General features: G+C 46.0%; 1 protein-coding gene across 11 annotated transcripts in view; it reads left to right on the forward strand.

Moving 5' to 3' along the window:
• Positions 1 to 13208, forward strand: part of DNMT3B (DNA methyltransferase 3 beta) — a 44304-nt gene that overhangs the window by 19048 nt on the left and 12048 nt on the right. For 7 of the 11 annotated variants that reach the window (XM_038571973.1, XM_038571972.1, XM_038571974.1 and 4 more), the window contains 10 exons: positions 2055 to 2162; positions 3290 to 3415; positions 4087 to 4296; positions 5040 to 5198; positions 7495 to 7602; positions 8499 to 8643; positions 10295 to 10474; positions 10593 to 10637; positions 12664 to 12743; positions 13034 to 13146. In XM_038571973.1, coding sequence (XP_038427901.1) covers positions 2055 to 2162; positions 3290 to 3415; positions 4087 to 4296; positions 5040 to 5198; positions 7495 to 7602; positions 8499 to 8643; positions 10295 to 10474; positions 10593 to 10637; positions 12664 to 12743; positions 13034 to 13146 — 1274 coding nt within the window. The remainder of the gene's footprint in view (positions 1 to 2054; positions 2163 to 3289; positions 3416 to 4086; positions 4297 to 5039; positions 5199 to 7494; positions 7603 to 8498; positions 8644 to 10294; positions 10475 to 10592; positions 10638 to 12663; positions 12744 to 13033; positions 13147 to 13208) is intronic. The other 4 variants (XM_038571976.1, XM_038571979.1, XM_038571977.1 and 1 more) reach the window with 3 other exon arrangements.

The raw sequence follows: 13208 nt of genomic DNA on the forward strand, positions 1-13208 counted from the left end.
ACAGGCAGAGGTCGAAGCAGGCTCCATGCAGGGAGCCCGATGTGGGACTCAATCCCGGGTCTCCAGGATCTCGCTCTGGGCCAAAGGCAGGCACTCAACTGCTGGGCCATCCAGGGATCCCCCAGCATATTTTTTGAAATTCTCTTTTTCTCAGTGGGTGATCAGTTATACTAATGAATTTCTAATGTAGTAAACTGTCTTTTTTATTCCTAGAATGAGCCCAACTTGGTTGTGGTATGTTTCAAATTTAATTTACTTTTAGCATCTATTGATGAATAAAATGGGTATATGATTTTATTTCTTATAATATATTACTAATATATTTGTGTTTGGTTTTGGTACCATGGTTAGGTGGCCTCTTTTCAATATGGAAAATACTTGCCTGGTTCGTTTTAGGGATTTTAAACCATCTTTGCAATATCTTTTCCTGCATGTGTTAAGGTTTCTACTTGGTCAGTTTTTTTTTTCCAGTTTAAAGGTTTCCATGATTTTGTTTTTTTTATTCCTTACATCATTTATGCCCACTGTGTCCTTTTTTTTAATTTTAAGATTTTATTTATTCATGAGAGACGGGGAAAGAGAGAGAAAGACACAGACACAGGGAGAGGGAGAAGCAGGCTCGTAGGGAACCCGATGTGGGACTCGAACCTTGGATCCCTGGATCACACCCAGAACTGAAGGCAGATGCTTAACCACTGAGCCACCCAGGCATCCCCCACTGTATCCTTATTAATCAGAGTAGAGCTTTTTCAATTTTTTTTCAAAATTTTTTTAAAGATTTTATTTACTTATTCATAGAGACCCACACACTCTCTCTGAGAGTGAGAGAGAGGCGAGACACAGGCAGAGGGAGAAGCAGGCTCCACGCAGGGAGCCCGACATGGGACTGGATCCTGGGTCTCCAGGATCACATCCCAGGCTGCAGGTGACACCGAACCACTGTGCCACGGGGGCTGCCCATGGTTACTTTTTTCAAAGAACCAGTGATAGGCACCAGTTACAGACAAATGAAAACCTCCATCCACATAGCTTCTGTTCTGCTGGAGAGCAAGCAGTGGGCACCCAGATGGTGAGAGAAAAAGCTGTGGCTATTTGAGATCATGTGTTGAGGACAGCTATTTGAGTTCTGGTGGACCATTACCAGTAATGCGAATGGAAACTCCTTTCTGAACATTTCCCTCTGAGCTTGGCCTTGTTCAAGGCATGCATTAATCTATTCTCATTATCACCCTGTTGTGCTACAAGGAAAGTACTGTTATGGTTTTAAATAGAAGCGTGGACTCGCTCAAGGCCACAAGATTGGCAAGGGAAAAATCCAATCCCCAGCTGGGCCACAGGCTGCTCACCACTGCTCTAGTTTTTATCCCCAGTTTTTTGGATTTTGCTGTGTGGCCTAGGATATGCACTAGGGTTTCTTCATGACTTGACACAGAATTGATGCAATTTCTTCCTGGTCATCATATCAAGAAGCATCTCCCTTGAGCCTTACTTAGATTTCTTCCAGACACTTGATTGGGCAAATTGACCAGCTCTCCCTGCTGTGCATATCCAAACCCATCTGATGTGGTATAGATACAGGAGTCTTTTTTTTTTTTTTTTTTGAAATTTATTTACTCATGAGAGACACAGAGAGACAGAGACATAGGCAGAGGGAGAAGCAGGCTCCATGAGGGGAGCCCAATGTGGGACTCAATCCCAGGACCCGAAGATCACACCCTGAGCCTAAGGCTGATTGCTCAACCACTGAGCCACCCAGGCGTCCCTGGATACAGGTGTCTGGACAATGCATATTGCACCCAGACCATATTGTAGAATTTTTGATTCCACTTGGGTTTTATTTTTTAATCATATCTTGAATCTGTGGTCCTCATGGTAAGCTGCTGTTAAGTTGTTTTGGAACAAAATGTGGTGGTTGAAAAAATATTTTCAGGTCACTTGGGCCAATGTGAATGATTTTTTCAATATGATTGACTCTACATTCTTTTTTTTTTAACTCTTCATTCTTGATCTTTTAATGACATTCTTTTAACATTCATATTGCTTCATTTGTAAAGGATCTGACGGGTGACGGAGATGGTGAAGGGGAAGATGGGGATGGCTCTGACACCCCAGTGATGCCCAAACTCTTCCGTGAAACCAGGACTCGGTCTGAAAGCCCAGCAGTAAGTCCCCCATCCCTGGGCTAGGGCATTTCCAAGCATTCATAGGCTTGCATGGAAAAAAGCTCTTGGAGCATCCTTTCTCCTTGGAACTTTGGAGAGTGACGTTACCAAAACATTTTGAAAGTGGAAAATGACATCAAAGTTAATGAACTACCATTATGAAGGCTTTCTTTCACAAGGCAGGGTTTCAGCTCTTTTTGGGCACCCCTGTCTTTAAGTTCCCAAGAGTGATCATTTTAGGTGAATGATTCCATTGTCAATCACCTTTGGGAGTTGGTTTTTCTGTAAGTAGATTCTGTGACTTAACAGAGCAAGGAAATGAGAAGGCAGTCTTTGCTAGTGGTCACCCCGTCTATGAGCAGCCAGACACTTGACCATTGCTGGTCTAGTTTTATAATCTCACCTAGCATTATATGATGCCCTTTTTACAGATGAGTGAAGATTCCAGGATTAAACAGGAAGTCTTTTAAAATCTATTTTTCCCTAAGATTGAATTATTTTAGGTGCTAGTAAGCTAATAGGGGGAGGGGCAGAGGGAGAGAGAATCCTGAAGCAAATTCCCAGTTGAGCACGGAGCCTTACCTACCTGGGGATTGATCCCAGGACCCTGAGGTCATGACCTGAGCGGAAAAACCAAGTCAGCCGCTCAACCGATTGAGCCACCCAGATGCCCCATAAACAGTAATTCTTGTGTGCAGGAGTTGAATACAGATGCACAACCCCCAAGTTCATGTCATTTTGAGAAAGGAGCATAAGGGCTTCTCCTCTATCTTGATAATCCAGTGCCTTCCAGAAGAAGGCAACCCAATGCTTTTGGGGGAAAAATGTTTGGTTTGGGCTAACTTGGATTTTAGTTTTCCCTTCAATCTGCAGGTGCCAGCTGACAGATAGCATGGGATCTGCTGCCGAGTGTTGGCAGCTCTGCTGAAACCCTACCTCTTTCTCCCATTACCTGGGGAGATTCTCGGGGGGGCCATTGCTGATCCAGAGCTCTTCCCTAGCTTAACCACCTCATTCACTTCTGTTGATGGGAGGTGATTTCTCAAGTCTACTTCTCTTGGCCCTTGGTCTGAAACCCTATGCCTCTTGTCACCAAAGGCCATGTGCTTATCCTCTCTTGCTTCCAGGTCCGAACCCGAAATAACACCAGTGCCTCCAGCCGGGAGAGGCACAGGCCCTCCCTACGTGCCACCCGAGGCCGGCAGGGCCGCAATCACGTGGATGAGTCCCCCGTGGAGTTATCAGCTACCAGGGTTGGTTCCCCAGATAAACCCCAGTCTCTTAAGTGGAAGATCTACCTCTCTCTCACTGTGCCACCAAGAGTAGCTGGTGTATAACCTCCATCCGATCTTCACTCTTATCACCTTTTTAGGATCTTGCCTTTCCTTTCTCTCCTGGGTGCCTGGTAAGCCTCTCTTAAGTCTGATGACCTCTCTCCTGGCCTGATCCTGGATGGAATTCGGGTGGGAATCTGCAAATTCCTTGCTGACTGGGTTCCTGCTCCTCGGGAATGAGCTGGAAACTACCAACTACTCAACTGTTTTGTCTCCCTGGTATCTTCTTTGAACTGTCTTGAGGCAACCCCAGTGGTTACTGCAATTCTCCACTCCTGTGGCAAGGCTGGGCACACAGTAAGCATATAGGGAAACCAGCGGCCTTCTCTGAGCTTGGAGCAGCTTGGCATCCCTCATCGTTATTCTGCCTTTGTCCTCAATTCTGCCGCTGTTCTGATGAAAGTTGCTTTTTCCCACCACTTGAGGGATACTCTTCGTTCCTGGAAAACCATCTTTGCTGGTCTCCGTTCTATTCAACTTAACATCGCTACTGTTTCTGCTTGCCTGGGAAGCAACTAGGGGGGTTCCACTAGTCTCTGGTCACCTAGCTGGTTTGCTGTGGCTTACGTTCTGTGTCCTTCTGTTCACAGTCCCTGAGGCGGCGTACAGTATCCTTGGCAGGCACACCGTGGCCATCCCCAGGCAGCCCCTACCTCACCATTGACCTCACAGATGACGATGTGGTGCCCCAGAGCAGCAGCACCCCCTATACCCGCCTAGCCCAGGACAGCCAGCAGGAGGGCTTGGAGTCCCCGCAGGTGGATGCAGAGGGTAGAGATGCTGACAGCGCGGAGTATCAGGTACTACTAGGAACAGCTAAATAATAAGGAAGAAGTGGGTATTCCTCCTTTTGGGGAAGGGTCACTATTATAAAAGATTCTGTTCATCATATGTTACATACAGTTGTAGACTAGCTATTTTTATTAGGAACTAGAGTTGCTTCACTTATGTCTATAATCCACTGTATTACATAATCCATATTGTGTATTGTTCATGATTAGCCAATTGGGTGTGCTTGCTTTACTCCAGCTTTCTTGCATATGTATGTATAATGTATGTATGTATGTTAAGTATGTATCACCTAGAAATCTTTTCCTACTTACTGTAGTTCTATGTTAACAACTTGTTTTTTCATGGGCATCTCCTATATTATGGCAAGCTTTTTGTGTTCAAATGTCCAAAATTTCTTTTTTGCTTTTAAATCTTTTTGGAATGACCTGTTTGGCTTTGTGGTGGGAGTACCCAGGTGATTGTCGTTATGTTATTTGATCTTATTTCCCGTGAGTTTTTTGTTTATATTGTTCACTCTCAGATACTAAGTTAAATGTTACAGGTGAAATGTTACAAATCCCATAAAATCCCATATTTCTATCAAAAAACCAAACTGATCCCTTATATTCAAGGTGTCCTTACTCATGGTTTTTATTATGTTAAAGTAATGCCCCAAGTTTAACCCTGAGGCATTGGGGTATGGAGGATTTTTTTCTTGCTTGGTTCAGGCCATCCATCTCATTGGGATTCCTTCATGTGGTTTTTCTTCCAGGATGGGAAGGAGTTTGGAATAGGGGACCTCGTATGGGGAAAGATCAAGGGCTTCTCCTGGTGGCCTGCCATGGTCGTGTCATGGAAGGCTACCTCCAAGCGCCAGGCCATGTCTGGCATGCGGTGGGTCCAGTGGTTTGGTGATGGCAAGTTCTCTGAGGTGAGTCCAGGGCAAGTCAGGCTCTCGTGTTGCACAGACCCACAGTGTTTTGTACCCTTCCTTTTACACTTGACTCTTTAAGGTGAACAGCCTGTGACTGCTTTCTCTAGATGTTTGAGGCTGTTTGAATCCTATCTACAGAGGACAAAAATTTGTTAACTGGCTTAAACTGATACATAGTCTCAGGCCCAGATATCAATCTATCCTTATAGGAGACAAATGGCTGGAAAGTTCTCTGAAGCCACTTGTCGCCACTTGTGCTCTGTTGATTTTCCTTCTCTGGCGCAGTCCCCAGAAGGAATTCCTGAGCAGTCAGGAACAGTCATGAGGACTCAAAAACAAAAAACAAAAAACAACAAAAACAGTCAAACAGACTCAAAGATCCTCCTTGGAGACAGATAGGATTGTATCTGCCTCTGAGAGATGTGGGGAGGGGGTCATGCCTGGCAGACCTATGGCCACTTGGTGATAGTTACGAAAAAAAAAAAAATTCAATGGAGTACTGATTTCAAAGTCTGTTGATTATTTGTATTAACCTTTCTATTTATTAAGATATATTTATGGGGGGACAGGTCAGAGGAAGAGAGAGCCTACGCAGATTCTGTGCAGAAAGCCTGACACAGGGCTCAATCTCATGACCCTGAGATAACCTGAGCCAAAACAGTGTCAGATGAGTAACTAACTAGGCTACCCAGGTTTTACAACCTTTTCTTTTGATATTAACCATTTTGATTTCTTTCTTGAGTGTACGGAGTAGGAGTTCTGTTTGTTGGGCATGAATCTGGCGGTTTGATTCTGACACCCTATCCATGGAACATTCTGAGATATCAGCTTTTGTGCTAAGAACATATGCAGGCAATACTTTGCCTGTGATGGTTTCTTTTTGAAATGCTAGTCCAACCTTCCACAGGCCCTGAGGTTTGACGAAGAACAGCAGCAAGATGGTTTGGGATATAGGCCTACCCAGTACATCTGTGGGATTTGGCCTTCAATCAAGGTTCATTCTTTTCCATGATTTGAGCTTCCTCAGTGTCATTTGCTGTATATACGCTGAAATTCCCAAAGGGTGAGTGAGATAAATGGAACCTGGAGTCAGCATGGTAGGTGAATCAGATGGATATACTCTTCTTTTTGGCCAGCAGAGGGAGTAGGATGACAAATGTCCTGGGCCTTTGCTTTCTCTGCAGCATCTAACTGCAGGGATGTAGGCCCTGAGTTCTGTGAAATGAAGGAACATGAATTGTTTTTAATTGCTTTGGCCCAGTGAGACCTAAAATGAACTGGGTCTGATGAAGTGTGTGGCTGTTACCGTAAGAGGATGGGATTGCATTGCAGGTCCTGGTGTTTGGCTACAATACTGCATTAGAGCAGTTTAGTGCTGGGAATGGAACTCACATTTCAGTGTACAACCATGCTGATCCCCAGTTTCTTATAAACGGTGGCAACAGCCCCTTGAGGTGCAAAACAGGTTGGCATTAGAATAAGCATGCAGTGTTGAGAAGACATCATATGTCTTTTCAGAGTTAAATCAGCACCCTCCAACACTAGTTTCATCTACTGGCAGGCTGATTTGTTAATATATGGCCAAGGGACATGGGGCCTGAGACTTGTGGAGATGGGTACTGAGCGCCAATGGAAGGCACATACCAACAAATCCTAATAACTAAAAGTTGATTACTCTGGGCCAAGCATTATTCTCTAAACATATTCATTAAATGAATTCTGTTAATGGCACCTGGGTGGCTCAGTGATGGAGTGTTGAGTGTCTGTCTTTGGCTCAGATCATGATCCTGGAATCCTGGGAGCAAGTTCTGCATCAGGCTCCTCCAGGAAGCCTGCTTCTTCCTCTATGTCTCTGCCTTTCTCTGTGTATCTCTTGTGAATAAATAAATAAAAGCTTAAAAAAGATAATTCTGTTCATAGAAGGTTAAATCACAGTCCTACTCATGAGGGAGGAAAGAACCTGTGCAAAAGCATCCATGTCAGGGCGTCTACTCTGAATTTTAAGATGGGCCCACACCAGGGACCATGTGGGTCATTTGTACTTTTAGAAAATAACACAAATACAGGGTGTAGTTGATTGCATCTTTTTGGAGTATCCTATTTTCTCACATTTGAACTATCATATTCACCATACGTCTGGTATAAGGTTTGTCAGGTGGGGCATTTCTGTTTTCTACTTACTCTTCCTATCTTTTTAGTCTGTGAACTTGAACTCCAGGAATAAACCTGGGAGAGACACTAGGTGTTCAGACACCGGCTGTAAATGGATGCTGATGATGGCTGTCTCTTTTAGGTGTCTGCAGATAAGCTGGTGGCCCTGGGGCTGTTCAGCCAGCACTTTAACCTGGCAACCTTCAATAAGCTGGTGTCTTACAGGAAAGCCATGTACCATGCATTGGAGGTAACACTGTAGTAGGTGGGGAGGGCTTTGCCACAAGAACAGAATTAGAGCAGAAGCCAGCTCAGGCTACAGTGTGGGCAATGATAGCACAGGGAATCCTCCAGGGAGGAAGTATATGCAAACATGACAAGAACCCATGGACTAGGAAATGAAAGGAAGGTGTTTGAGACTTTCCTGGAGGAATTTCCATGGCTACTGTAAGGGAAGAGGAGTATTGGAAGGCAGGAGTCAATATATTCAGATTTGTAAGTGAGCTTCTTCAGAGCCTCATAGTCTTTTCCTTTTCGAGTGATGTGATTTGAGGTCAAGAGTGGAGAGGGCAGAGGCCAACTGCCTCCTCATTGTCTGGGGTTCCATCAGGCTCCATCACTCCCTCTACGTTGATTTGGAGATGAAATGGTCTGTGGCCTTGTTGCAGTATTTATGAGCCTTCCTTGGTGTTCAGTTAGACACATGAAACTTCCTGGTCCTCTGTAATCACGCCCCCCCGCCCCGCCGGGCCTGCCCCACTATCATTGGGTAAATAAAACCAGAAATCTGAAGCTTCTCATAGGCAGTGATGGTGGCTTTGGTGCTGGCTGATGGTTTCTCCAAATCTAAAAGTGATCGAGCTAATGCTGATCCTCTGCTCTTTGAGAGGGGGCTGAGCCCTCAAGTCCCTACAGGAAAGAGATTTGGTATCTCCATGGGGAGATGTAATTCCCCCTCCTTGGCCGCCTGCCTATGTCTCTAGACTCAGGCCCCTCCTCCTGTCACATACCAGAGCTCAGGACAGCTGCTGGGCTCTGAAAGGGACCAGTGTAAGGAAGAATGCAGGCCCCAGCTGCGGGAAGCCCTAGGTGTGGTCTGGCAAGCACCCGTCCCTCCTATTCATTATAGCCTGTCTATCTCCACAGAAAGCCAGGGTACGGGCTGGCAAAACCTTCCCCAGCAACCCTGGAGACTCGTTGGAGGACCAGCTGAAGCCCATGTTAGAGTGGGCCCACGGGGGTTTTAAGCCCACTGGGATCGAGGGCCTCAAGCCCAACAACAAGCAACCAGGTGGGACTGGGACCCCGGGCAGCAACCACAGTCCACTGCTGGTGGGGGGACCTCTTGGTAGATGCAGCTACCCCCTGCTGATGCCCACCCTACCCCAGCATTCCAGCAATCTGTCAGCTCTGGAGCTCTTCCACAGTGAACCCTCAAGGATGCTGGAAACGCAAACAGCCCAGCCTTTTCCAGGTCCCCTGGTCACTTTTCCTGCTAAAGGTCAAGTACATGTCATTGGGATTCAATCTGTTGTGAAAACTTAAGTAAACACAAGGCCAAGATGGAATCTTAACTAGTACCCCCCCCCCCCCCGCCTTTTTTTAAAGGAAAAGATAATTAAGCTATGCTCATTGGAGAAAACCTGGAAAGTATTAAACCCTCTCCAAACCCCAGAAACCATTTCCATTGGGAAGGAGGTATCATCCATTCTAATGGGTTTTACCAGGACTATATTTTCTTTATTATAAAGAGAAGTGTAGTTTCTTCACATTGTCCCTGTGGAAATCCCAGGTGCCTGAAATCCAGGATTTGTCTTAACAATTCACACATTTAACATAGTATTTTTCTGTTTCTGTTTTGTTTCCCTTCTTCACCCACAAATAAGTGGTTAATAAGTCGAAGGTGCGTCGTACAGGCAGTGGGAACTTAGAATCAAGGAAATACGGTATTCCCTTCCCATATTTTGACTCTGCACTATTTTCTCTGCACTTTCTTTCGATTTCTTGCATAGACAGTGGTCACTGGGAAAGAATCCAATCTGTTAAAAAGTGAACTTGAGCCCTCACCCACCCCTTCACTCCCAACCCTCACAATGACCCCTCAGGTTAACATTGCTGGTGTGCACATCCTTCCAGTATTTTCTCTACACTAGTTGGATTCTTGCTTTCCCTTTTTCAATTCTAATACCGTATGCGCTGTCAAATGTAATATGTCACTAAAGGGTCCTTATGATTTCTAATGTTTTTAATTTTCTTTAACCATGTTCCTATGACATTTACAGAATGATTAAAAGTAGTGGGAAGTTATAGAAATAGATAAACAGTGGTCACGTTTTAACTTTTTTTCTGGTAACAACATTAAAAAGTACTGAAAAATAGGTGAAATTAGTATAAGTTATATATTTAACTTCATCCAATATTTCCATCCTTTTAGCATTTCTAACAGCCTGTATGCAAATTATGAGATTTTTACATTTTCTTTTTAGAGGAGTTTTCAGAATCTGTCTTTCGACATGTCTTAGGATGTCTAAATTTTGATGCTAAATTTTCATTAGAAATATTGGATATCTATTTTTATAGATGTCCCAAGTTCCAAATGAGCCAGTGGATTGGCTCCATTTGCAGTTTTTGAGTTTACATCTAGGTTAAATGTAAAATGCAGTCATCTGGTTACACAAGTCACATTTCAAGTGCTCAGTCACAACACATGGCTCTCAGCTTGCGTGCTGGGCATCATAGACCAAGCTTATTCTAATTTTCCTTGTGACGGGTCTATGAGGATGTATTCTTTTGCACCCATCACTGTTTAAAACCCCTAGCGTGGGATTGTGAAATCAGTCACCATCAGAGTTGTCCCAAAAGAGGCTGTAGGACAACCAGTGTGGATTTATGTTAGGGTACAGGTGCAGCTGGCCCCTGGTCATGGCCTTGTCCTCTCCTAGGCTCCTGTTTTCCCCGTACCCCTGCCCCCGCTGCCATCTCCTTACCTTCCACAGAGAACAAGACTCGAAGACGCACAGCTGACGACTCAACTGCCTCAGACTATTGCCCCCCACCCAAGCGCCTGAAGACAAACTGCTATAATAACGGCAAAGATCGAGGAGAGGAGGACCAGAGTCGAGGTGATCATTGGGGCAGTGAGGAGGCTGGAGGAATGATGCCACCAGCTATCGGGCAGGGTGTGTGGCATTCCTGATGAGTATGTCTAACCCCCTGTCACACCTTCTCTTTTCTCAACAGAACAAATGGCTTTGGATGTTAGCAACAACAAGAGTAACCTGGAAGGTAACATGGTCTCCCTTGTATTCAGTCTCTGCTGCTTATCTTTTTTCTTTTTTTAATATTTCTATTTTATTTATTCATTAAAGACACAGGGAAGGGGGGGTCAGAGACACAGGCAGAGGGAGAAGCAGGCTCCCCAACGCGGGTCCCGGGACTCCAGGATCACGCCCTGGGTCAAAGGCAGGCGCTAAACTGCTGAACCACCCAGGGATCCCTCTGCTACTTATCTTGAGGGTTGCTCAAACTTTGCCTTGGCCTGCTTGTCTGCCCCATGGGAGTTTAACCCACAGCTCTGTGCCATGGCCTTGGGCTAGGCTGTGGATATCTTAGTTGTTACATTTAATAGAATGGGTTGTCTGGTTTTCACTGAGGCTGATCCTGCCTCTGTGAATGAGCAAGTGGGGTGGGGAGGCTTGGCCCCAGAATACCCCAAACCTGAAACCACGATCTCTTACAACTTGAGCCTTCCTCAGACAAGTGGAACAGGCTTTGAGGAGCAAGGTAGACACACTTCACCACTGTTACTCTGTTAAGTGAACCTTGGTATGTTTGTACTGGGTGGTAATTAGCCACCGGAATGGAGATTCTGCCTGGAACGTGTATCACGGAATTCAGAATGTGTAAGGACAGATGGACTCTCCCTTGCTTCCTCAGCCTGATGTCCTTTAGTTAACAAATATTTATCAAGAGGTTATCTCAGTGCTGGGTAGGAAAACAGCATAGCTCCTAGCACAGGGAACTTTGGAGAAAGCTCATGTTTAGAGAAGTCCCTGTTGGACCTGAAAGCCTTGACCCATAATCCTCCCATTTCCCAAGACTGTCATCCATCTGTTTTTCCTGGCTTGGGAGAATTGATCTCAGACATTTTTAAAAATTAATTAATTTTTAAAGATTTTACTTATTTGAAACAGAGGGAATGAGAGAGAGCATGCCAGAATGAGAGGGAGAAGCAGATTCTCTGCTGAGCAGGGAGACTCAGATGGGTGCTTGATCCCAGTGAGGTCCCTGGAATCACAGCCCGAGCCACAGGCAGACACCCAACTGACCAAGCCACTCAGGTGCCCCTTAGGTATTTTTTTAAAAAAGATTTTGTTTATTTATTCATGAGAGACGAGAGAGAGAGAGAGAGAGAGAGAGAGAGAGAGAGAGAGGCAGAGACACACACAGGCAGAGGGAGAAGCAGGTTCCCTGCAGGGAGCCCGATGTGGGACTCGATCCCAGGTCTCCAGGATCAGGCCCTGGGCTGAAGGCGGGTGCTAAACTGCTGAGCCATCCGGGGTGCCCCACTTAGGCATTTTTAAAATAAGATTTATTGATGTGTTTTGGAGAGAGCCAGAGAGGGGAAGCGAGGTTCCCAGTGAGAGAGCAAGAGGGAGAGTGAATCTCCAGCAGACTCTGCTGAGAGTAGAGCTTGACAAAGGCCTCTATTCCACAACCCGGAGATCACATGACCTGAGCCAAAACCAAGAGTTGAGCTTAACCGACTGCCACCCAGGCACCTGGATCTCAGGTTTCTCAATGGCCCTACCCACATGATCAGTGCTGTGGCTCCGTCCTGACCTGCTCGTGTGAGTTCAAGACTATACTAATAGGAAGGGACCTGTGTTCTCAAATTGCATTCAACTGCTATGAGTAAGGTTGGTGCAGGCAACTCTTAATCACGAGGACACCAGCAAATTGGCATCACCAGAAATTTTCCACGTCTATCTCAAAGATTTTCATACCAGGTCCTCTGGAGCTTATCCCTGGGCTAGGTGGCACTTGCTCAGTGTCCTGCCCGGTGTTTTCCTAGTTGGCCATGCCTTCTTATTGGACCATGCGTTTGCCTATCTTGCGGGACCTCTTGCCCTGGGCTCTCTTTTGGCCTTTCTATCTATCTGGATGAAGCATTGCTGAAAGGAACAAAGTGTGAGGAATCCTTGTTATTTTGCCAGCTTCCAATAACTATTCAAAAGCAGTTAGACTCAAAGTTTCAGCCCTAGTGTTGTGGTCATAATTGTTGCAAGCTGTATCCCTATCTTTCTTACAGATAGCTGTTTGTCCTGTGGTAGGAAAAACCCCGTGTCCTTCCACCCTCTCTTTGAGGGTGGCCTCTGCCAGACATGCCGGGTAAGTGGTAATCCCGCCCTGGGCTTTCCTGCCCTTTCCCTGTACTCCCCTGTACTTTTCCCCAGAAAAAGGCACCCATGTGTATGTCATTTGACCCTGCCCGGGCAGGCGCAAGTGGAGTGCTGAGGCCCGGGAGCTGGACTGGGGAGGCCATCCTACAGTGGGAAGCAGAGCCCAGCTGGGGGCCCTGGCAAGGGTCAGTGGCTGCATCCTTGGGCCATAGCCAGTGAGGTGCTGGTCCCTGCAGGTTCCTGTCTCTGATTTCTCGGGTGTTTCTCTTGGGCTGCCAGGACCGGTTCCTTGAGCTGTTCTACATGTATGATGATGATGGTTATCAGTCCTATTGCACCGTGTGCTGTGAAGGTCGTGAGCTGCTCCTCTGCAGCAACACTAGCTGTTGCCGGTGAGCATGGGTGTGGGCCCCGTGGGCCAGATCTGCTGCCGAGAGGGATCCCAGGCATGGAG

Source organism: Canis lupus, chromosome 24 (assembly GCF_011100685.1).
Source record: "Canis lupus familiaris isolate Mischka breed German Shepherd chromosome 24, alternate assembly UU_Cfam_GSD_1.0, whole genome shotgun sequence".
Lineage (NCBI taxonomy): Eukaryota > Metazoa > Chordata > Mammalia > Carnivora > Canidae > Canis > Canis lupus.